This window comes from Myotis daubentonii, chromosome 7 (assembly GCF_963259705.1).
Source record: "Myotis daubentonii chromosome 7, mMyoDau2.1, whole genome shotgun sequence".
Lineage (NCBI taxonomy): Eukaryota > Metazoa > Chordata > Mammalia > Chiroptera > Vespertilionidae > Myotis > Myotis daubentonii.
This window is the reverse complement of record NC_081846.1, coordinates 48,485,188-48,509,357: the sequence shown is the minus strand read 5'-3', so window position 1 is coordinate 48,509,357 and position 24,170 is coordinate 48,485,188. Positions and strand designations below refer to the sequence as shown.

Genomic DNA, 24,170 nt, shown 5'->3' with positions numbered 1-24,170 from the left:
ACTCATGCAGACATTTTGTTTGTGAAACAGTGCAGTTAACCACCCAACTTCCTATCCAAACTACCCTGGAATCACACATACAATTCTTAGGAGGCACTTTTCCCCAGGCAAACAAGGGCAAAGAGGAAAAGTTGACCTTCCTACAATGGGGTAATGAAAGATGAAATATGTGCTACAATTCCACCTTTAAGATGATGTCACATAGGAAATTCTGGGGCCACACCTCACACAAGGATTCTGGCTTTACTTTCTTAATACTTAGTTCTATTCCTGCAAATCATTAATTGCTCTGCTTTTTTTACACCTGGTAGGGCCATAAAATACACATATTCACAGTCAATGTTTTATTAATTATTCAGCAGGCACTTATTGAGCACCTATGGCAGGCCAGCTACTACGTAGGTAGAACTAGGGAGCAAACTCCCTCATCCCCATTTTAGGATCTTTACCCTTAAGGTTGTCAAATAGAGAAGTGGAAGAGTCCTCTGTAGGACTGGGCTGATGGTGGCATAACATTAGCAGATATGGTCCTGCTCCAATCTGTTAACCACAAAGCCAACTACTTTATGCTGCTGAGTATCTGACAGATTCAACATTCAACAGAGGTGTCAGGAAGTGTTGCTGACTCTATAAAGTTTAATTAAAATATCCCTAGCTTACCTTAAAGTTTCTAGGACTATCTCAAAACAAAAGTTTCAGGTTAGCTTTCTGCTATTTTGTAATCAGCCCAGTCTGGGAATGACTAGTGAGATAAGACAGACTGTGAACTCAGGATAGCAGGGCTGCTCAGTACCCCCAGGGCCTGGTCCACTCCACAGTGACTGAAATTACCAGTGAGTGCATGAATCATCCTTTAACATCATCTCTAGTTAACTGAGTGGCCAGGAATAACAGAGCACCCTTCTCATTTGTGATACCCCTCCCCAAAAAATGATAGCATACATTCTGAAAATCACTAGATTTTAGGTTCTGTGGTATCCCATTTAAGTATTAGGTACACAACAGGAAAAAAAAAATATGCAGAGGCATTAAATGTATCCACATATTAACCAAGTTGAAAAAGATCAACTCCCTGTTAAAAAGAAAACATATGTTAGAAATGTTTTAAAAAAATTCTTTTTAACTTTTAAAAAACTCCTGTTTTCTTACCTGGCAACCCAGTCTACAGCCAGGCTTTCTACACCTGGTAGTTTGTGCTTCGTGATTGTCTCCCTGTTTGTCTTATTCAGAAACATTCTCTCGATGATGCTTTTCTCTATATCAACCCAGTATAATCTCTTTTCTACTCGGTCAAAATCCAACGCCACAGCATTGCCCAGTCCTTGCAAGATGAGGGAGTAAAAGGAGCCATCTATAGTTAGGTTTCTCAAATAATAACGGTTGCTGAATATGAGATAGGGCTCGATGTTACTGTTTTGCCGACAGCTCTTTCCATCTGGTTCTCGGATGTAGCCTGGGGCACACTTACAGATGTAAGAGCCCATTGTGTTCTCACACTTCTGGCTACAAACAAAAGGCGTCTCCTTGCATTCATCAATATCACCACAAGTCCGCTTGTCAGACATAAGCTTGTAACCAGGACGACAAGAACAATAGAAACTGGTTAAGGTGTCTGTGCAGTTATGGTCGCAGACACTGAGTGTAGGGTCATTGCATTCGTTAATGCCTGGAGATAAAACAAAGTTATTAGAGAACATAAAATGTCAACAGTGGATTCACCATAATGGCCCAAAGTCAACATTTCCACTCTGAAGCACCAATTCTTAATCATGCTAAATATAGACAGATAATACGGGAATTCTCAAGGCCATAGATTAGTTTTTTCAATTTCCTCTCCAACTTAATCACTTTACCAATGATTCTAACAACTAATACAACTAACAAGCTTAAGTTTGACTCTGAATCCTATACCGATATGTAGCATCTTCCATTTCAGTGATGCGGCTACTCATGCCATGGCCAATTTCAGGCCACTGGTATCTGGGAAGAGATGCACACATTTGGCTCTCATGGATGAGCCACCCAGCACTCCATTGGGTGGGCCTTTGGCCTGTGACACATGGCCAAACTAACGAAACTATCTACACAGGGAGGAGAGTGGGTTCTTATTAATCTTATATTTTATAAATTCTAAAGTAGTTGACTTGTGGGGGTTGGAGTGAGGAGGAGGTTAAAACTCTCTCCTTCAATCACCTGAGGATGAAGATGAAGAACAGGCTAAGAAATCCCAGCAGAGGGGCAAGCTCAGGTAGCAGGTCATTCCAAGGATTCAAAGAGAATCAATGCTGTTAGCTACTGATGGTCTGACTGTGCTCATCTTCTGTTCTCTGTAATTAACTGCCTAACTGACAAATAAGTCCAGAAACATTTGTGCACTAACCTTATGTACTGAGTAATCCTTCCTTCCCTTTGATAGACAAGAAATAGTAATGTTCTGGTAATTTTCTACTTAAAGAACAGACTGGAAAGTCCTGATAAGTCATAAAGGGTTGAGACTCTATATTCAGTCTCTCCATTTTCCTTTTCCCAAATCTTCTGTTATATACTCACCACATCCTTTCTCATCACTGTTGTCTGAACAGTCATCTAGGTGGTTGCAGACTTTCACCATCTCGATGCAATTCCCATTATCACACTTGAACTGATGAGGGGGGCATGTGGTTTCAGGGACATGGCACAAGTGCTCCAGCTCGTCAGAATCATCTCTACAGTCATTAACCCCATCACAGACGTAGGTTTTATAAATGCAGAACCCATTCTGACAGGTAAACTGATTCTGATTGCAGGTGGGGTATAAGCAGTTCCTTTCATCACTGTAGTCACCACAGTCATTGTGCCGGTCACACCTGTTAGGAGACCCAGTACAACTCTTGCAGAGGTTGACAAGTCTCAACTATTTCTTCTACCTGAACACCAGGTTGAACATTTCAATAACAATATCTCCAATGTTATTAGTCTCCCTCTACCAGAATCTTCATCCACCCACCAATCTCCAGCAACTGAGGAATATAATAGTTAGCACTCCACACAACTTCCCCAGATGCTGGTTGTTACCATTGGAAATGTGGGCCTATAGCTATTTTTAAAATTGCATTCATTTTTCCCCAGTTGATAAATTAATTAAATACAACTTTTATAATTTTGGTGTTCAAAATACCCATTCATCAGATAATGAGTCAGCATATGGGCATAAGAAATGTCCTGGGTAGCCATATGCCAGAAGTGCTGACACTCAAGTAGATACTCATAGGATGAGTGCTATCCTTTATAATAAAAGCCTAATATGCAAATTGACCGAATGGGTGGAACAACCAGCGGAACAACCAGTCGCTATGACATGCACTGACCACCAGGGAGCAGACACTCAATGCAGGAGCTGCCCCCAGCCCGCCACAGCAGGTGCCAGCAGGCCCCAATCCCCCCTCCGATCGCCCCACTGGTAGCTCCACAGATCGGCCCTGATCACCAGCCAGGCCTAGGGACCCTATCCATGCATGAATCTTGTGAACCTCTAGTATATTATAAATGATGATATTATTTGATGTGTCCTCTAAGAACACATATCTTCCAATTGAAATAATGTTTAGCAGTCGTGTTACTTCCATCTTTCATTGTAATACTCCTGCCACCTACCATGAGATGAGAATAGTAATGACTATGGGAAAGATGAAAAACTAGTAGGTTAGCATGGACTACTGTCAAAGGAAAAAAAGCATTTCATAGTTCTAGAAGCTATTTTGGGATCCAACGTTCCTAGGCATCATGAAGACAATAAAATTTCCTACAACTCTGTGAGCCAGACGATTCTTTCTCCTCTACATTGTTCCAAGATCCCATGAAAGTCATAATTACTGAAGGGGGCCCTGCTAACAGTAACAAAACTCATCATAAGTATAAAAGCATCTTGAATAAGGATAGGCAGAAATAATGTTTGACAATTCATAAAAGAGCCTAGGAGTTGGAAGCAGAGCATTATAAGACGTTAAGGTATCAAAGATGAATGTGGTCAATTTTGCAATGGCTCTATGGTCAAGTCTTCTAATTAGCACTCTCATCCACAAACCTAGGGCACTGCCAATGTGATTTATACCAAAATGTGAACATGTAACTGTAAAGAAAGCTACAATCAATGCAAGCTGGCTCAGCCCCATTTGGTCTCCTCTGAGAGCTATTTAACTCATTTCCAAATGATTTAAGATACCAATGCTTTCTTTCCTCTTGTTTAGATGCAATTCAAGAGGAAAAAGTAAGTCGCTTAGGCAAGCAAATCACCAGGTTTTTAGACACAATTGTATGTCTGTATTCCAGTGAGCTGCTCACAACTTAGTCATATCTAGGTTCTTCAGCCAACATCAGTAATGAGTCAAGAGGAAAAAAAATCAATAGGAAATATGACCACTGTGCCAAATGGGGAGGTAGACATTCTGACAAGTAAGCAAAAATGTGCACATTCACAATGTACTTAGTGGAGGCTCCTGGCACTCCAGGCAAACAAATTTGGAGCTATTTTAGACCCTATAGCTCAAGTTTCCAGACAAATAGTATCTTTTCTCTTCTACCATAGCCCTTGTCAAAAGCAACTCAGAAGGCTCAGGGGAGAAAAAAAAGAGAGGAAGGAAGAAAAGATGAATGAAATCAGTTGTCTGGTAGGGCAGGTAAGTTAGAGGCTAGTTCATAGTAATAATGAAGGCAGAGCTCAGAAAGCCCAGAAAGGAAGTGAAATAACCTAGAATAACTTAAGAACTGATATAATTTTATTCCCTAGATCCTATGCCTGGGTTTTCAGAATATATGCAAGACTGATGGTATTAAATATTAATTGGATTCAGAAGAACCAAATATCAGTACAACATAAATCTTGAGCAAATAGGGAGAAAATATAAAGATTATTCACTTCCTTGCACAAAGACAGCATCTGAAGATCACATCCGTATAAGTTAAATATACACAAAGCAGATTTAAATGCAAGTTCACTAAAGAAAGGAGACAGCTCTGCCTCCTGACGTCTGCAGGTTGTCAGTATTCAAACCGCCACCTCAACACAACGCCCGTATTGGCTCCACTGGGGGATGAGTCATCCCATAAGAGGACACTTTTTAGACAACTTTTATCTACTTCTTTAATCACTACCATTTTTAGTCATAATGTCAAGTCCCTGCTCCTTTCACAACCTTCACAGGATGACTTCACCTTCTCCGGCTTCCTCGGCACCACCATCGTCAGCGCATGGTTCTGCGCCCTGCTATATTCCAGGGCTGCTTGCCCCTCAGCAAACAGTCCCAGGAGCTCTGCTGCTCTGACCTTGGGAAGCTTCATATATCTTTTCTGTCTCCTCTCCTAGCAGGCTGTGAGCTGACAGATCTTGTTCTCTCAATATACATGTGCAATATCTCTTCTTAGCTCCAGTTCCGTGTGTCTGAATGCCGAATACATATTTTCACCTCAGGAAATCCGAATACATCAAACTCACCATCCATCTTGAGCAAAGTCCCTTCTGGACTCTGCTATTTTATTTTAATGTTCTTACTATTCTCCTACTCCATCAGGATTGAAACCTGTATATCATATTTCTTCTCTATTTCCCTATCTAAAAAGTTGCTAAGTGAAGATAATGAGATCTTAGGACACACACAAAAAAATAGAAACTTTTTGAATTGCTCATTTTGGAGAAAATAATGAGAAATCAAACACCATAATATTATAGGACAAGTTCCCCCAAACTGCAGGCTGTGAGCTGAGTCTGATTTACACAGTGTTATAAATTTAAAACTTGTTTCCAGCATTGAAAAATCTGAATATTTCATATGAAAATCCAGATTTCCGACTTCTCTTAAAAAAAAGAGAGAGAGAGAGCATAGGCGGCCTGGCTCTCCTGCCGCTTCTGCACAATGCTGAGTGCTGGAGCATATGCTCTCATTCACCTCACCTGTCTCTTGCTGTTGTCTCCCCTACTCTGAGCCCAAGGGCCAAGCTCCATTTATCATCCTACTTGCAACTCATTTTTCTCATATAGCAAAGAAGAAAGTGAAGCATTTCTTACCCCCATGCCTCTATTCCAAATGGAAAATCAAGAGGGTCATCTGCTTTAAGGAAAAAGTTTTCTTATATCAAGTCTACTTCATTCATATCCCAGGCCCCTGTGCAAGGTCACATGATGTCTTTCATGAGCCCTAAGCACTTGCATTTTCATGAGCCCTTTCCTTCATAAAATAGTTAAAGTTATATTTAATAATAACATTGGTATAAAGGCAGATATGTATATTAATATTATATATTAGAGGCCTGGTGCATAAAATTTATGCACTGGGGGGTGGGGGGGGGGTGTCCCTCAGTCCAGCCTGCACCCTCTCCAATCTGGGACCCCTCAGGGGATGTCCGACTACCGGTTTAGGCCTGATCCTACAGGCAGTCCAACATCCTTCTCACAATCCGGGACTGCTGGTTCCCAACCACTCACCTGCCTGATTACCCCTAACCACTTCTGCCTGCCAGCCTGGTCACCCCTAACTGCCATACCCTGGAGGCCCAGTCCCCCACAACTGCCCTCCCCTGCCAGCCCGGTCACCCCTAACTGCCCTCCCCTGCTGGCCTGATCTCCCACAACTGCCCGCCCCTGCCAGCCATCTTGTGGCCGCCATCTTGTTACCACATGGGGCGGCCATCTTGTGTGTGGGCATGATGGTCAATTTGCATATTACCTCTTTATTATATAGGATTAAAATTCTTTCCTTGATTTAAAATGTCTCTGTTTTTCCTTCTGGTTTTAAAAGAAATCTAAACATTTTCATAGACCACTGAAGCCACCATGCCTAATGGATAAGTCAGCTCTAGCCCCATGGATGTTTTAGGTTTTGGGGGAAATTTTTAATCCCCAATTCACCTGTAGGAGTCAGGGATACACTGTCCATCATTACAGATGAAATCGTTTCCAGAGCAAGACCCCCGGGTGCAGTTCTGCCGCTCATCATAGCCATCAGTACAGTCTGCGTCGCCATCACACACCCAAGACTGGGGAATGCACCTCCTGGATGGAGGCACGTTGTTTACACAGAGAAACTCAGAGCCTGAGCATCTGTGTCTCTCTGAAACAAAGCACACACAGATCAGAAACTACATGAGAGCTCATTCTAGCAGACAAATCCTCTCCAAAACATTATTTCTCTTATTTTATGTTACTTAATAGTCTAAGGCAGTGGTCGGCAAACTGCGGCTCAGCAAACCACGGCTCACGAGCCACATGCGGCTCTTTGGCCCCTTGAGTGTGGCTCTTCCACAAAATACCGACTTCTGCGCATGGGCCATGAAGTTTCAATTGCACTGTACGTGTGCGCCTGCACGTGGTATTTTGTGGAAGAACCACACTCAAGGGGCCAAAGAGCCACATGTGGCTCACGAGCCGCGGTTTGCTAACCACGGGTCTAAGGGATGAAAGGAAATTAGGAGAAAAAAGGCCAACAAATCATATTGCTATGGTAATAACAGACCATAATAAAAATACTTCCAAAATTCCATTTTAATTGCTTTGGACCTTGGATTTTTTTTTTCCAGAAGAAATAAACATAATAAAAATCTCAGTTTTCCATAAAATTAACATCATATTTTTCCCTTAGGGCTACAGAGAAAGACTCCCATTTTGTTAAGTGGATACCAAAACAATGCCTTACATTTGGTAACATTTTTAGTTTACAAAGCGTAACCACACAAACACAATGTGAGATAAGCATTTTTATGTGAATTCTACAGATGAGAAAATTAAAACTCAAGATGGTTAACTAGATGGCTCAAAGCCATAGAACTTTCCAAAGGGCTAGCTGGGGCTTCAAACCTATCTAGGTCTTTTTTTCTCCAAATGTAGTGCTTTTTAAACTATATTATAGCTACCACTTGAAGTAGAATTAGAGTATATAGGAGGACAAGAGCATCAGAGACCATGACCCTGTTAGGAAAGAGGTGAGGTGAATTATATAGTCATTAATGCCTCCATATAAAAGAACAGCTGTTTTACTTAGTCTTATTGTGGGTGAATGGGAGACAAAAGTTAGGGGGTCTTGGTGAAGGGAGTTGGGAGAAAAGCACATGTTGTAATCCATGTTTGTGCAGCTCCAAACACCCATTTCAGTGAATGGAGTGTTTGTGGAGCTATGGACCACCAAAGTCACTGACATGAAGTTATGATCAAATGTAAACATCAGGGAGCCATTGTTCTACCATAGAAAGACACCTTAGCTAAGAGTTAGTCATGCTCTATTGGTAATGAAAAATGGTGTTCCATAGTCTGTTCAATAGCCCTTCTCCAAATAACAGCTCTAAGGCAGCTATTTTCAACTGGTGTACCATGGCACACTGGTGTGCTGAAAGAATTTTAAAATACACAGTACCTGGCTATTTGGTCAGGGGCACTGACCTCTTTTCCCTTAGATTGTCAAATTTTAAAATGGCCATATTTTTTAAAGAGCCAATACAACAATAGCCATCCAGTGTGAATGAATCAAAATTAGGCCTACTTTTTTGTCAGGTCAGTTGAATTTTAGTAGTTTAGGTATGCCATGAGATGAAAGGTTGAAAATCACTGCTCTAAGGAAATAAATTAAACTGGAGGCATCATTAATTGCTACACTGTAAAAGCTGCTATTAATTTTAAGTGTGGTAAACAGAATTCTCCTAATCTGTTCTAGAAATGCAGGACATTATGTCCCTCAGCTAAATGGAAGAGTAAGAAAATAAAATTTAAAATCATTTTTCATCTTTTAAAAGCACTTAAGTACATGATATCAAAGAATTGCACTCATTGGTTGCACTTACCACAGTGGTGTCTTTCATCCTCATCACTCATGTCCCCACAGTCATTATCACCATCACAGATCCATTCTGTTTGGATGCACCTCCCACTGTCACACTTGAACTCATCACTCAAGCATGTTGACTCAGGGTACACTACAGACAAAAATAAAAAGCACCCTCGGTGAAAAGAACAATTTGCAGTCCAGTAACCATGAAAGAAGGCTGCTATAGCATGGGTCTAGAACACTGCTTCAAATTCTTTAATCATATGCCCACATGTTCCTACTCAACTAACCACGTTATCATGGACTCGTAAACCAGGAACCCCACAAAATTAGCCTAGGGCAAAAGAAAATTTTATTTTATTTAAAATACAGCACAGAGATAACAGTAAGAAGAAATAGGACCTTTTATAAGCTGGTAAAAAGGAGTGTAAATTGGTACAGTCTTTTGAAGAGACATCGCCTTTGACACAGCAATACCACATCTAGAAAGCTAGCCCATAAGAATCTTCCCACATTCGCGCAAAGAGGTTTCTAAAAGGATGACGAAGGGGTTCAGAACAGGCCTCTCTGAGATGTGCTTCTTTGGCATGTGGGTTATTTTAAGCTGAAGGCAACTGAGACCCTAGGGACTCAAGAAAAACCTTTTACCTCTCCTTTAAATAAATTGGGGGGGCCCTTGGCTATAATAACAGTTATCACCAGAAATAACATTTAAGACCTATCCATAAGGTAGAGCAAACTTCTGATTACTGCATAAATACTCTTTTTATCATTTTCTGTATGACTTTCCTACCCTCTGAAGCTCCAAGAACCTTTCCCTCTCATCCTTAGCTCAGAATACCATATATACCTCATTTTCACTTTCTGTCTCTAAACCTCTCTCGAGTATATGGGGTTCCCATACATAGGTATGCAATTAAATCTGGTTATTTCCTGTTAATAATCTATGCCATGTAAATTTATTAGACCAGCCAAAAGAACTTATAAGGGTAGAGAAAATTTTCTTTCTCTCCCACAATATGCATTCCAGCATTATTTTTCAAAATAAAACCAATGAAAACTACCTAAATGTCCATCAGCTAGGAAAGAGATAAAAGAAACATGGAACATCCATACTTGAGAGTAATATTCAACAGTGCAAAGAAATGAGGTAAGTTTATATGTGCTAACATGGTGACAAGATGTTGTTAAGCTAAAAAAAAAAAAAAAAAAAGTAGGGCAAATTGCAGAAAAATGTATATAGTAAGATCTCATTTGTGTGTTTTTTAAAAAATATATATTTTATTGATTTTTTACAGAGAGGAAGGGAGAAGGATAGAGAGTTAGAAACATCAATGAGAGAAAAACATTGATCAGCTGCCTCCTGCACACCCCCTACTGGGGATGTGCCTGCAACCAAGGTACATGCCCTTGACCGGAATCGAACCTGGGACCCTTCAGTCCACAGGCCGTCACTCTATCCACTGAGCCAAACCGGTTAGGACCCATTTGTGTTTTTTAACTATCTCTCAGGATGTGTGGGTAAATGTAAGATGACACCCACCCTTAATAGTGATTATCTCTGGAGAGGAAGAGTATTGAAGAAGGGTGAAGAAATGTGAATTTTACTTTTTTATATATATATACATATTATTATTTCTTAAAAATAACACCACTGCATGATATGAGAATGTATTCATTTAAATGTCAGGCAGTTGGTACAAACTATTACTATGACTTTGGTTTCCATAAATATGGAACTCCATTATTTTATTTATGGATCCTCAAAACATTATGTGGCCTTTGTTTCCTACAAGACTTTCAGTGTTGGGAAAAAGAACTTGGCAGAGAATTTCAAATAATCACTCTCCAACTATCAGCCACAGAATTTAAACCTGAGAGAAAATATAGGAATAGAAAATCCTCTCAATTCAGCTACAAAATTATGTGAATGGTCCTAAGAAAATATCCACAAAATAAAAGTTTTATATAGAATGGTATCTACTGCTGTGGTGTTTTTTAAAACATATTTTTATTGATTTCAGAAAGAAAAGGAGAGAGAGAGAAACACCAATGATGAGAATCATTGATCAGCTACCTCCTGCACACCTCCCACTGAGGGTGGAGCCCACAACTTGGGCATGTGCCCTTGACAGGAATCGAACCTGGGACCCTTCAGTCCACAGGCTGATGTTCTGTCACTGAGCCAAACTGGCTACAGCTTTCAGTGATATTTATAATAGAGGAAAAATGTAAGAAATCTAAATGCTTAAAATAGAGGCGATTAACTCAGTGATAATCAGGGGAATATTATAGGGCCATTAAAAAAGAGTATAAAGACAACATAACAAGGGTCACAAACTTTCTCTTAACCAGCCAGTAAATATTTTAGGCTTATAGGCCATATGGTCTGTGTCTCACCTACTTGACACTCCACTGTAGCACAAAAGAAGCCATAGACAATATGTGACCACATTCTAATACAACTTTTTCTATAAAGACAGGAGGTTGGCCTGTGGGCATAGTTTTCTGACTGCTATTTAAAAATATGATTTGACAGATTTTAAAAAATCAATGTAAAATATTGAATCAATGTAAAATATTGAATCTAAAACATAATTTTACAATTATGTTTTTAAAAATGTACAGAAATATAGATTGGAATTTGCAAAAGTAAATAGCAGCCTCCACGCAGTAAACAAGCACAAAAGGGTCTAGGAAAACAAAAGCGTCCCTGGAACTTCTTGGAAAGCTCAGATGGCTATGAGACCTTATCATAAGCTGGTACATGGGCAGAAGAAGAAGAGGATATGTGACCATAATATTCCCCTTGCCCATGTATGTGATGATTCCAATCACTTTTGTATCCTCCCACAGTCATATGGGTCAAAACGCAACCAAATTCAGAAATCCCAATCCAGAGTCAATTTAAATTAATAAGCTCTCCAAGCCAGGCACCATATTAGGTGCATCACCAACATAATCTTATTTCATCATTGTCAAGCAGCAGCCCACACCATGCACTGCACTAACACATTTTTAATGAATGTTTGCTGAGTGATTGCAGCATCTCAGCTGAGAGCAGGAGCAGGACATGGGAACATTAAGCAGCCACAACTGTCATTTGTGTTTAAAGTACTTGGAAGAGTTTCTCTAGCTGCATCGTCATGCTTTTCATGCTTGCCTACTCTCTTACCACAAGTGGCAGGTTCATCAGAGCCATCAAGACAATCTCTTTCTTGATCACAATACCAATGGTGAGGAATACAGGGTCCAGATGTGCAGTGGAACTCACTGCTGCTACACGAGTGACTGGCTGTAGGAGAAGAGAAAGAAGATAAAACCCATGAACAAAACACCAGCTTCTTCTCATCAATCTTAACAACCTGCCTATATGTCTCAACTGAATAAACAGTTGCCAAGAAAGGAGGCTGAGGCCTAGGAAATGGGATTTTGTATATGCACTTTCCATGGGGATGGAGGGTAGGGGAGAGAGAAGGCAAACATACTGCCCAATGTTCTGGAATATTTTTCCTGGATTCCATAAATCCCCAAATAAATTATATTTGTTAGAAATACCAAATAACTATCCCTTTGATACATGAAATCACAAATTATGTAAGAAAAGACTTGTTTCTATGTTTTCTGTGATAATATAAAGTTAAATTCTATTGAAATAATAATTAAAAGCAAAAACAGCAATATAACCATACCTGAGCTCACCCATACACAATCGTTAGCCATGTTAAACCATCATTCTAGAGAGTTAGCAAAGTTCTGCTCTTATTCATCTTGGTATATGGGGCTTTTATCTGAGTAAAATGATTCTACCTATGTTTGAATGTTGGTTCTTTTCTCAATTAACTGTAGGTAGCTCTGGTCAAATGTATTTTCTAGATTGTTATGTGGGTATAAACCAGAATCAAGTCTTATCATTCTTCTGATCTACAAGCTTCCTTGCTTTGTCCCATTATCCTATCTAATAAAAGAGTAATATGCAAATTAACCATCACTCCATCACAAAGATAGCGGCAGCCACGGAGCTGGAGCGAGCAGGAGGCTTCAGTTGCCCCAGCGATGGAGGAAGCCAAGCTTCCCGCCTGCCCTGGCTGGCCCCAGCTCCGCTCAAGGCTACAAAGTTTCAATTATAGAAGATAAATAAATCCCAGATACCTGCTTTCAGCCTGTAGCGTGGCCAGCCTGAAAACAGCCCTCAGCCCCCCCCCTCACCCAGGCTGGCCAGGCACCCCAGGGGGAACCCCCCCACACCCTGAAGGGGCTGTGGCCAGCCTGAAAATGGCCCTCAGCCCCTCACCCAGTCTGGCCAGGCCCCCCAGTATGAACCCCCACCCTGAAGGGGCTGTGGCCAGCCTGCAAACGGTCCTCAGTCCCTCACCCAGGCTGGCCAGGCACACCAGCGGGACTCCCCCACCCTAACGGGGCTGTGGCCAGCCTGCAAACAGCCATCAGCCCCTCACCCAGGCTGGCCAGGCACCCCAGTGGGGACCCCCACCCTGAAGGAAGTGTTGCCAGCCTGAAAACAGCCCTCAGCCCCTCATCCAGGCTGGCCAGGCACCCCAGTGGGGACCCCCACCCTGAAGGAAGTGTGGCCAGCCTGAAAACAGCCCTCAGCCCCTCACACAGGCTGGCCACATCCCCATGGGGTGAGGGTCCCCACTAGGGGGCTTGACTAGCCTGCAAACAGCCATCAGCCCCTCACCCAGGCTGGCCAGGCACCCCAGCGGGACCCCCAGCCTGATCCGGGTCACCCTTCAGGGCAAACCAGCCGGCCCCCACCTCTGCACCAGGCCTCTATCCTATATAATAAAAGGGTAATATGCAAATTGACCCTAACAGCAGAATGACTGGTCACTATGACACACACTGACCACCAGGGGCAGACACTTAATGCAGGAGATGCCCCCTGGAGGTCAGTGCGCTCCCACAGGGGGAGCTCTGCTCAGCCACAAGCCAGGCTGACGGCTGCGAGCACATCGGTGGTGGTGAGAGCTTCTCCCACCTCCTCAGCAGTGCTAAGGATGTCCGACTACAGCTTAAGCCTGCTCTCAGCTGGCAAAGTGGACATCCCCTGAGGGCTCCCGGGCTGCCAGAGAGATGTCTGACTACCAGCTTAGGCCCGATCCCCCAGGGAGCAGGCCTAAGCCAGCAGGTAGACATCCCCTGAGGGGTCCCAGACTGCGAGAGGGCACAGGCCGGGCTGAGGGACAACCCCCCATCCCCCCCCCCCGGAGCACACAAATTTTTGTGCACCGGGCCTCTAGTATCTTATAATGTACCAGGGGAAAAATACTTATAAGCAGAGGTCCCCCAAAAATCAGCAGTAGCTCCAATCTGCATGTCCCTATCTGATGGCTGCATCCTGAATACTGCTTCTTGCTGCTGTTACTACAACTGACTCCTGCTCTTGAACTGTAGTCTGGCCTGATGACAATTACTGAATTCTTAACTCATGTATCTATTTACATTAATAGTCTCAAAGTTATCAAGCTTAAGAAAGGGCTTTTAATTTGAGCTACAAATACAAGAAACTGTTTGATTGAACTAAATTACTAAATATGAAATAAGGGTTTCTGAAATTTAAACATATTTAAAATTAGAAAAATTCTTTCAGATACTAATGGTCATCATAATCATATTAAGTGTAAATGTAAGGGCTTAATGTGTAAATTCTGCCTGGAGTTCCTACAGACAAAAGGCTTTCAACTCTGGGAGAAATGGCTTTGCATTTGTGGAAGGTTACGTAGCAGGGCAGGTCTCTGGAGGAAATATTTGGAGCTGGGCCTTCAGCCAGGGAACAGAGAGAAGGGGCTTCTTAGGCCCCTCCAATCACATCCTGAAGTAATTGCCTACTGCATCTACTTACAATGTCAATTAGAGATGACAAACTGAAATGAGCCCAAGCACCCAGGCCATGTATCTTTGTATTAGCTCAAGACATGCATCCCCAGAACCACAGAAAGAGAAGCAGGCTTATATTACCGCAAAAAGTGGGGTTTTCGTCACTCATATCTCCGCAGTCATTGTCTCCGTCACACAAGTAATGATGAGGAATACAAATATTTGTACTGTGACACTTTGTGAATCCAGGCTGGCAAGTGCGATCAGCTTGAAAAAGACAACCAGATACACATTTGGAACATATCCACCACACGTGTACCATAAAGAATGTTCATGTTAATGGATCTATTGCAGTATTCAAACCACCAGAAGGGAGACTTTTTCAAAGCTATTCCAGAGGCATGATCTGTGATACTTATGTTACACCAAAGATTCTAGTGTAAAAAGAGATATTCCCAGCTGATACTGCAAGACGGAGAGGAGAGGCTTGCTTTGTAATCATTTCATTATTTAACAGCACCACCAAGAGTCCCAGTGCTTGGTTAAAGACATTATGGCATATCCACACAATGGAGTAATATGTAGCTATGAAAAGCTATATATTGATAAGAAATGATGGTTTGATTTCCAGAATAGATTGTTCTTAGTTCTTTGTGGGGCTTTATTAAAGAAAGCCCTCGTTTTCATATAGAAATTTCATCTCCCATGATCCAAGATTTCAGATCCCAAAGCACAAGAAGTACTTAAGGTGAACTTACGGCAATTTTTCTCATCTGAAGTATCATTATCATGGCAGTTGTTTATACCATTGCAGACAAACTGAAGAGGTATGCACCTTCTATTATTGCAAGTAAATTCTGTGGTGGCATTACACGCAATGAACAGGCACCCTTCCTCATCACTGTTGTCACCACAGTCATTGTAGTGATCACAGCGATAATGATATGGGACACATTTCCCATTGTCACAGGTGAAGGCTGTCGAATGGCAGGTGTGAAAAGCTAAGAGGAGGGGGGAAAAAACATTGAGAAAACCTCTTGATTAAAACATCATCCTAATTTCTCAACAGATACAATCAAATAGAACAGACACTTAGAGATTACTTTCCAAGGCAAAAACGACTGCATGTAAAGTGAGATAACACTTTTAATTAGTTTGATTAAGCAAAATATGATATATGGTTTTAACAAATGAAGTATTTTAAGCAAATGGCAAAAATCACTAAATTTCTCTATCATCTCAATTTAAAAGGTTATTTCAATCACAAAAAAAGCATGTAAATACAGTTTCTTTGGGGAAAATAAAACTCTTCGCTCCTACAATGTACTAGAAAAAGGTAACTAACCTCAAAACTTCCTAAGAAAGTGTTCTATGTCTTACACCACTCAGATGGAAGATGAATATTGGGAGTGATTTCCATATAATTATTGAATTAATCATCCTTCTGCTATTTAAATTAATAGAATGATAATAGTCACCTATTGGAGCCCTTAGTTCCATGCTAAGTCATACTTAACATGCATCAAGCCTCATGTTGTGTTTTTTCATATTGTTTCTCTTACATCTCACAAGAACCCTAGTAATAGCTCCATTTTACAGATGAGATATCTGAGGCTCAGAGAGGTTAAGCAATTTTCCCAAGGCTATTGAGATTGTGTAAATGGCATAGCCAGGTTTTTAATTCAGCACCTTTGCTGAATCACTACCAAGGGGCTTCCTAATTAAGCTATTCCATGGCACATATATCAGCTTATATGTGATTTAGCAGAAATGCAGTCTGGATTCTCAGAGTAAATGCTTTTTAGTTCTAACAGGATGCCTGAGGCACAAATTACAAACCTATTCACACACAGCAACAAACACTTGACATAAAGACAATGCTAGCTCCTAACAAAAGCTCCAGTGGCCCAACTCACCACACACGCTTTCCAGCTCATCACTGCCATCACCACAGTCATTGCTGTTGTCACATGTCCAATGCTCTGTGATGCAGCGCCCATTGAGGCAGGTGAAATTGGAACCAACACACCGTACACCATTGTCCACAATGCAGTGCTTATTGTTGTTGGCCAGATACCAGTGGCCCTCCTGTGGACACTGGCACTCAGCACCATTTGGACCTGAAGAAAGGTAGGCCCAGAAAAAGCAGATTTGTGTCACAAACATTCATAGTTTCTCTTCCAGAAAAGCACTTAGCAACAGCTTCTATATTAAATGTGCTATAAGACAAGCCACGGAAACTGCTCCCATCAACTTTTCAATGATATTCTGAGTCATTTTTCTATCAAGAAGAGCAACCACCAATTAATAAATGTGCCTAATTCACCCTAATCTTTACAGTTCCTTCCTTTTTAGAGCAGCATAGTATTCCATTGTGTAGATGTACCACAGTTTTCTAATCCATTCATCTACTGATGGGCACTTAGGCTGTTTCCAGATCTTAGCTATGGTGAATTGTGCTGCTATGAACATAGGGGTGCATATGTCCTTTCTGATTGGTGTTTCTGGTTTCTTGGGATATATTCCTAGAAGTGGGATCACAGGATCAAATGGGAGTTCCATTTTCAGTTTAACACCCTAATCTTTAAAAAACTTCTTGTCTACACTGAAACTATTGCAATGATTCTGCCTCCTCAGAAAATCTCAAAATATTGGTCTCCAAAGGCACATCTTCCTGTGAATTTGTTGTTCTCTATAAACCCCACTAGGAAGCGCATCATACATTATCACCAGAAATATTACAAACTATAGCTAGTACCTCCTAAGTGGAAGAATTAAATCCCAGACCCCCAACTTTATTTCTACCTCCATTAAGCTTGAGTCAAAAATGCCTTCATAAGGAGACTCCATATTAAATAGAAAACAACAACAAACAAACAAATAAAAACTGTCAGTCTTCCTATCAACATACAAACCCCAAATCTATTTTTTGAATTACCCTGAAATCAAGAATTTGGATTTCACTCTCCTTTTAGAGCTGAATATCCCTTCAGCTTTCCCTAAGTTGTCACCAATATTATTACTCTCCTCGAGTCTACCTTCATGAGCAATGCCTTACCTGGTGCACAAACATGGCTGCAGCCCCCGTTAAACTGGTCGCAAGGATTGCTACACTGCTGTGGGTGATCCTTCACAACAACACGAACACTCATAAGCCGGAATGGAAAACTCGTGGTCATTGCAGTCTGGCCCGATCCATCATATTTGTTAACTCGGTAAATTTTTCTTGTGGACCAGTCAGTCCAGTAAATATACTGGCCATTGATAGTCAAGCCAAAAGGACGCAAGATTGTGATGACAATGACCTCACGCTCCGTGCCCTTTAGAGTGCTGCGTTCAATCTTGCGCCTAAAACAAAGTTTAAAAAAAGAAAAAAAAGAAAAAGAAAATGCTGGAATCCAGAAAGAGTTAGATCCTCAATTGGCAGTGCAATGCCCGGGCCTAACCATTGCTTTACACCATTGACTTTCTTTCCAAGTAGAGCATATGCCACAGGCAATGTATCTTCTGATAATGGGAGGTCTTAATTTGCTTTATCAAACAATGGTCTGTATAAATAATTAATTTCCAAATATAATCTACAAGTAATCCCATAAAAAGGACCAGGCTAACATTAATAACAGGAGAATATTGTGAAATAATATATGTAAAACATAGAACTCAGTGTTTAGCACTCAATAGTCACTCAATAAAATGTTAATTACATTTCCCTTCCAACTCTCTAAATAAATTTTTTGACATGTCATTTACTGAGTATCTTGACGTGGTTACCAGGAATAATCCAAATTTAGACACAAAACATCAATATTTTGTTTCAAATGAGAAAAAATGAAGATCAGGTTGTCAAGTAGGCAGTGTCCCAGGGCCAAAAACATAAGAAAACAGTCAAGAGAAATGAAGATTCCTGAGATGCAGATACCAGCCGTAATAAACAAAATCATCTCATCTCTTCAACTATTCCATTAGGGTGATGGGAATGTGAGTAATTTCAGGAATACTTGGAGAAGTTACATATGAAATTAGAGCTGACAAAGTATCTAAGGAAAACATTATGAAAGAACCTATTTGAGAAGATAACTGAAGTCAAGACTAAAGGAAAACATTTTTATAAGATACTAAACACTAACGCCCAGAGAAAACTTCATATTAGTATGCATTTAAATGTCATGCATATTTTATTGTAATCACATGGGTCTAGTAGATTATAAATTGAGTGATTAGATAATTCATCTAGTAATGCATCTTTAGACGCCTTTTAGTTCATAATTAGTCAATCTCATAACATAGATCAATTTTCACAGATACATTCACCAATCTAGAATATAGTTCCTAAAACTGTGACTCTACATTTTGGCTATGTCTATCTGGCATTTTATATTTTCATTCCATTAAGCATTCCATTGTAAGTGGGAGGAAGAATCCACACCTACATGAATAACTAAAGACACATACAAACTAGCATCTGCCCAGTAGAGAAGGTCTTCCTCATGGTCCACAGTGAGCCCACAGGGCCAGACCAGGCTGCTGTTCACAACGGGTTCCCGAAAGTTGCCTCCCACTGTGGCTCTCTCGATTTTGGCATTAGGGCCCCAGGAACTCCAGTAGATATACCTAGTCATCCAAAGGGAGTCATAATTAATTCATCACAAGGAACCTCATAATCTTTACTTGAAAAAGAATGTAAGCCATCTTCAACTGCAAGTTGACATTAATAAGGCAAATGTAACCCTATACCATCCCCACCCACACAACTTGCCCAAAAGGGATGTCCTGAGTCAGAGCATTGGGAGTATGCTGCCAACGTGTCTAGCATCAGAATGAGCTCCTTCTCAGGTAGAGTCACTCATGCTCTTTCACCCTTGTTACCTAGTGTTACAAGCCCAAAAAATGTTGGCCCTCTATGAACATAAAATAATGCCAGGCCCCTCTCCCTTCAGAAGCAAGCAAACAGAAATATAATAAAGAAGATGATGGCATACCCTCCGCAAGGATCTAACACAACTGCTCTTGGTTTTGTAACGTGGGCTATCACAGCACGCTGAGACCCATCCTCAGCCATGGAGTTAATTGTCTGGTTGGTGTAGTCACTGTAATAAATTCTTCTATTGATCCAGTCAAAAGCAATGCCATCAGTAGTCCCTATATCTGAGGATACATCAACAAACACACATACATTAGAGTCTCAATATGTATTTTAGATTCACCGGGTCATCCATGTGTATTGCTCTCACTGTGTCCAAGGTAGGCTACACCTGGAGTGCTCTTACCTGAAACAACGACAGTGGGAGAACGGATCCCTGAATTAAGGTTTATATATGAAATCTGGCCATGGCTAGCTTCTAAATTTTGTGTAAAGTAAATTCTGTTTTCGATGCTGTCATAGTCCAGGGCCATGACATGTCCTCCCACACTTATTGCTTGGAAAGGCAGGCTGTGATCTTCAGGATCCAAGTGTAAGCTTCCCAAGGAATTCTCCAAGGCAAAGATGAGGAAATTTTCTTTTGGAATGACACAGCTTTTCCCATCATGGTCCAGGGTTCCAAAAACACAGCTACAGTTTGGAGTGTGCAAGCCAGGCATAGCAAAGCAGAGATGGGGGCATCCACCATTATTTTCCAAGCAAGGGTTGTTGTTGACCTCTGTTGGTGACCGGGGTTGGACACTCTGGTCAAAGACGGTCACATCTCTTAGCCAATCGATATTGTCCCTTATCACTGCTGGCGGTTCTGTGTTCCCTGGTTCCTTGCTAGCTTGGAAGATTTTTTTTAAGTTTCTGTCTACCCATATGATAGAATTTCCAAAAACAGTGATGGCATAAGGAGTTGGGTAACGACTGCCATAACGGATCACTTTCAATTCCTTTCCCTCAATATCGATCCTTGAAATTACATCTAAAGTATCATCGACCCAATAAACATAGCCGTTGTTATGGTCTACTGCTACGCCCCGAGGTGTGACAATGCCCTCTGATACAAGCACTGTCCGATTTGTACAGTCAAGAAAAGCACGTTCAATCTTTGGGTTTTGTCCATAGTCAGCCCAGAAGAGGTATCTGTTCTTGGGGTCTACAACAATATCCCTGGGCATATCCACTATGGCTCTAAGGAGAACACGGCGGTAGGTGGTATTGATCCGCAGAACTTCTATCAGTGATTCAGACTCAAAAGCATTTATGAAATAAAGATTTTCTGTTGGGGAAAAAAAAAAGAAAGAACATATTGATGAATGGAAAACCAAGAAGAAAAAAGAGGATGCCTCTTCAAATTCAAAACGAAAGTATGTAAGGTTGAAGTTTGGCTCAGTATATATTGTCTTTTCCAAGATAATAAATGTCTCAGTTTAGACTTAGAAAAATGATTATTTACTCGGGATCTAAAGAGATTGTTTCTTCAAATATAAAGAGAATGTGCCTATCTTCAGCTTCTAAAGCACATTAGAATTCACAGCAAATGTCAGAACCCACTTTCTACTGTAAGATACATTTTTGCCCTGGCTGGATAGTTCAGTTGGTTAGAGCATTCATCCTGATATGCCAAGGTTGTGTGTTCATTCCCCAGTTAGGGCACGTACAAGAAGCAACCAGTGAATGCATGAATAAGTTGCCCAACAAATCAAGATTTCTCTCTCTCATCAATAATTTTTTTAAAAAGGTGTATTTCCAAGAATGTCCTTCCTTTCCTACCTGAATATTTAACACCTGAATCTTCAAAGACTCTAAATATACATCACCATGGTAAACCTTCTACTTCAAAAGGAGTAAAGAGGGACAGTCATCAGGTTGTTGATCAATGTTATCATGCTCCTTATGCTTAGCATTAACATGAGGTCTTGTCCTAGCCATTGTAACTAGCATAGATATTTTCTTCTAAGCCACCGAAACAAAAGTGCATTTGCCTTTGAGCATTACAGAACAATGTAAATACAAGGAGAAAAGGACCATGATGGCCCAGCTGGTGTTGCTAAGTGGTTGAGCATTCATTCACCTATGAACCAGGAAGTCACGGTTCAATTCCCAGTCAGGGCACATGCCTGATCTCCAGTGTGGGATCTGCAGGAGGCAGCCAATCAATGGTTCTCTCTCATCATTGATGTTTCTATCCCTCTCTGTCTCTCCCTTCCTCTCTCTGAAATCAATAATAAAAAAATAAAAATAAAAAGACCATGATGTTAGGACAGTATAATAGAAAGTGATCCCTAATGGATTCCATGTAGTTGAAAGTCTGTTAAACTATCTACCAAGGCACATCTACTTTGTTCCTATATCAGACTCAAACCTATTCTAGAGAAATCAGGCCAATATGCAGCTAATGATCTTCCTCTTTTCATTTTCTCTCTCTAATTGGACTATAAATATATTCCAATCTGCCAATCCAGGGTTGGCAAATTTTTTCTATAAAGGCTTGTTAATAGTAAATAATTCTGGCTTTGCAGAGTATATGGTTCTTTCACAAGCACTCAACTCTGCCATTGTGACATGAAAGCAGCCATAAACAATACATAAACAAATGGGCATAGCTGTGTTCCAGTAAAACTGAACTTACAATAGGCAGTGTGCTGCATTTGGCCCATAGGCCACAGACTACTGACCCCTGCTTTAACTATACACGCAGTAATAATATAGAAAATTCATAATCAAGAGTGAGATTTAGGAACCCAATTAAAGCCTTATCTAACCATACTACCATATTTACTATTTTCAATAAACTTTTATTATAGTACCTGTGATTTTTATTATAATATATTTTAATATTTCTATGTGATGTCTACTTACCAAGCTGGATAACACTCAGTGATACCTATTTTTATAGCATGGCATTATATTCTAAAAAGTATAACACATTTAACATATTTTATTCTCAGTGTACCATTAAAAATTAGTAGTATTTCAAAGTTAAGCTCATGAAACAAAGCAACTAAGTTAATGTAATATTGGGTCAGGCATTTCAATAGAACTACAATAAAGAAAGTACCCAATCAAGAGGATTTTATAAATTGACAAGAGGAAGCAATTAATAATTTGGCAATTAAAATTTCTCAAATATAAAATAAATACTTGCCATTTCATAATTTAGATTATATTTTAATATCAGAAAAACAGATCTGTACATGTATAATGTTAGGCTAAACTTTCTAGAATAAAATAAGGTGATAGAGATACAAATATAAAAAGGTTTTTCAATAAAATCAGTATACAGCTTACCTACCTGCTACCCAGTCCACTGCAATACCCCGCACTCCATTTTCTCCTATCCCTTGTGTAATGATGTTTGTAAAACTAGACCCATTGGGTTTGATTCTACGGATTGCATTATTAGATTTCTCAGAGATGCTAAAATCACACCAATAAATAAAGCCAGAAGATACATCAACATCCACATGCAGTGCATTTCGTCCTAGAATGTTAAGAAAAGATCATTAAACAAGGCCTTAGCTGAAAGTAGAACTTTTAAATGTCTGTCCTTCCCCTCAAACCCTCATTCCCAATCCCCTGCTCTGACTATCCCCCCATTACAAAATAAAACTATTTGATTCCCAGTGGCAATATGCAAACCTACCATCCAGATGTTGGTTTCTCACATTTCTCACAATAAGGAGCACTGGCTCCAGGGAGAAATGGCCGATTAAAGTTTTGGAGTGGGAAGGTATGAGGTGAACCTGGAACATCTTACGAAGCAAGGAAGTACTCAGAATCTAATGGCACCATGTCAAAAGAACACAGGCAGGCTGCCCAGCCGGTGTGCTCACTGCTTGAGCATCAACCTATGAACCAGAAGGTCACGGGTTGCAGGCTCTATCCCCACTGGGGGGCATGCAGGAGGCAGCCAATCAATGATTCTCTCTCATCATTGATGTTTCTATCCCTCTCTCCCTCTCCCTTCCTCTCTCTGATATCAATAAAAACATATTAAAGAAAAAAAAAGATAGAAAAAGAATATAGGCAGCCACTTTAAGAGGTTCTCCCTGGCCAACATGGATCAACTGGAGCCTCAGAAGAGTAATTATGTCAAATGATTTATAACACATTGCATTAAAAAAATAAAAGTTTGAGTCATGGTGATAATAAATTTTTTAAAATTCTAACGGGGTAAATAGGACAGCTCTCCTAGAATATTATCTTATAAATGTAGAAGAAATGCTAGAATAAGAAAATCACCATTTTGCAATCCTAATTAAATAATCATTTCAAACAGGAATCATCAATGGCTGCTAAAACCAATGGGTAGCAGGCACTTGAGAAGCAAGATATTCACAGACTGCTAAAGTGTGATGCCAAAAAATTTCATACAAATTACAAAGGGAAAAATATACCTTTAAAAGGTAGGCATTTTATGGTGACTTCCTTAACCAAGTGATCAAGTTTAATATCACTAAGAGAAGAACAAGCTGACATTTTTCTTCTTTTTCTTTTCTTCTTAATAAGATTCTATATCAAGTACATAGCATCACCTATGAAGTATTCTTGCCAAATGTGTTCAAATCCAATCCAATCAAACAATTAGGCCTAACTTTCATTTCATGGGAAATGCAAAGTAAAACTGACTAACA

General features: G+C 40.4%; 1 protein-coding gene across 1 annotated transcript in view; it reads right to left on the bottom strand.

Annotated features, from left to right (window-relative positions):
- LRP2 (LDL receptor related protein 2) overlaps nt 1-24,170 on the bottom strand; it is a 200,401-nt gene that overhangs the window by 52,490 nt on the left and 123,741 nt on the right. Inside the window, exons 38-50 of the mRNA XM_059704195.1 lie at nt 22,829-23,017; nt 19,892-20,812; nt 19,604-19,769; nt 19,077-19,235; nt 17,683-17,972; nt 16,541-16,744; nt 15,383-15,625; nt 14,766-14,891; nt 11,962-12,081; nt 8,803-8,934; nt 6,881-7,082; nt 2,551-2,846; nt 1,150-1,666 (exon numbers count right to left, since the gene is read on the bottom strand). Of these exons, the coding sequence (XP_059560178.1) occupies nt 1,150-1,666; nt 2,551-2,846; nt 6,881-7,082; nt 8,803-8,934; nt 11,962-12,081; nt 14,766-14,891; nt 15,383-15,625; nt 16,541-16,744; nt 17,683-17,972; nt 19,077-19,235; nt 19,604-19,769; nt 19,892-20,812; nt 22,829-23,017 (3,565 nt within the window). The remainder of the gene's footprint in view (nt 1-1,149; nt 1,667-2,550; nt 2,847-6,880; nt 7,083-8,802; nt 8,935-11,961; nt 12,082-14,765; nt 14,892-15,382; nt 15,626-16,540; nt 16,745-17,682; nt 17,973-19,076; nt 19,236-19,603; nt 19,770-19,891; nt 20,813-22,828; nt 23,018-24,170) is intronic.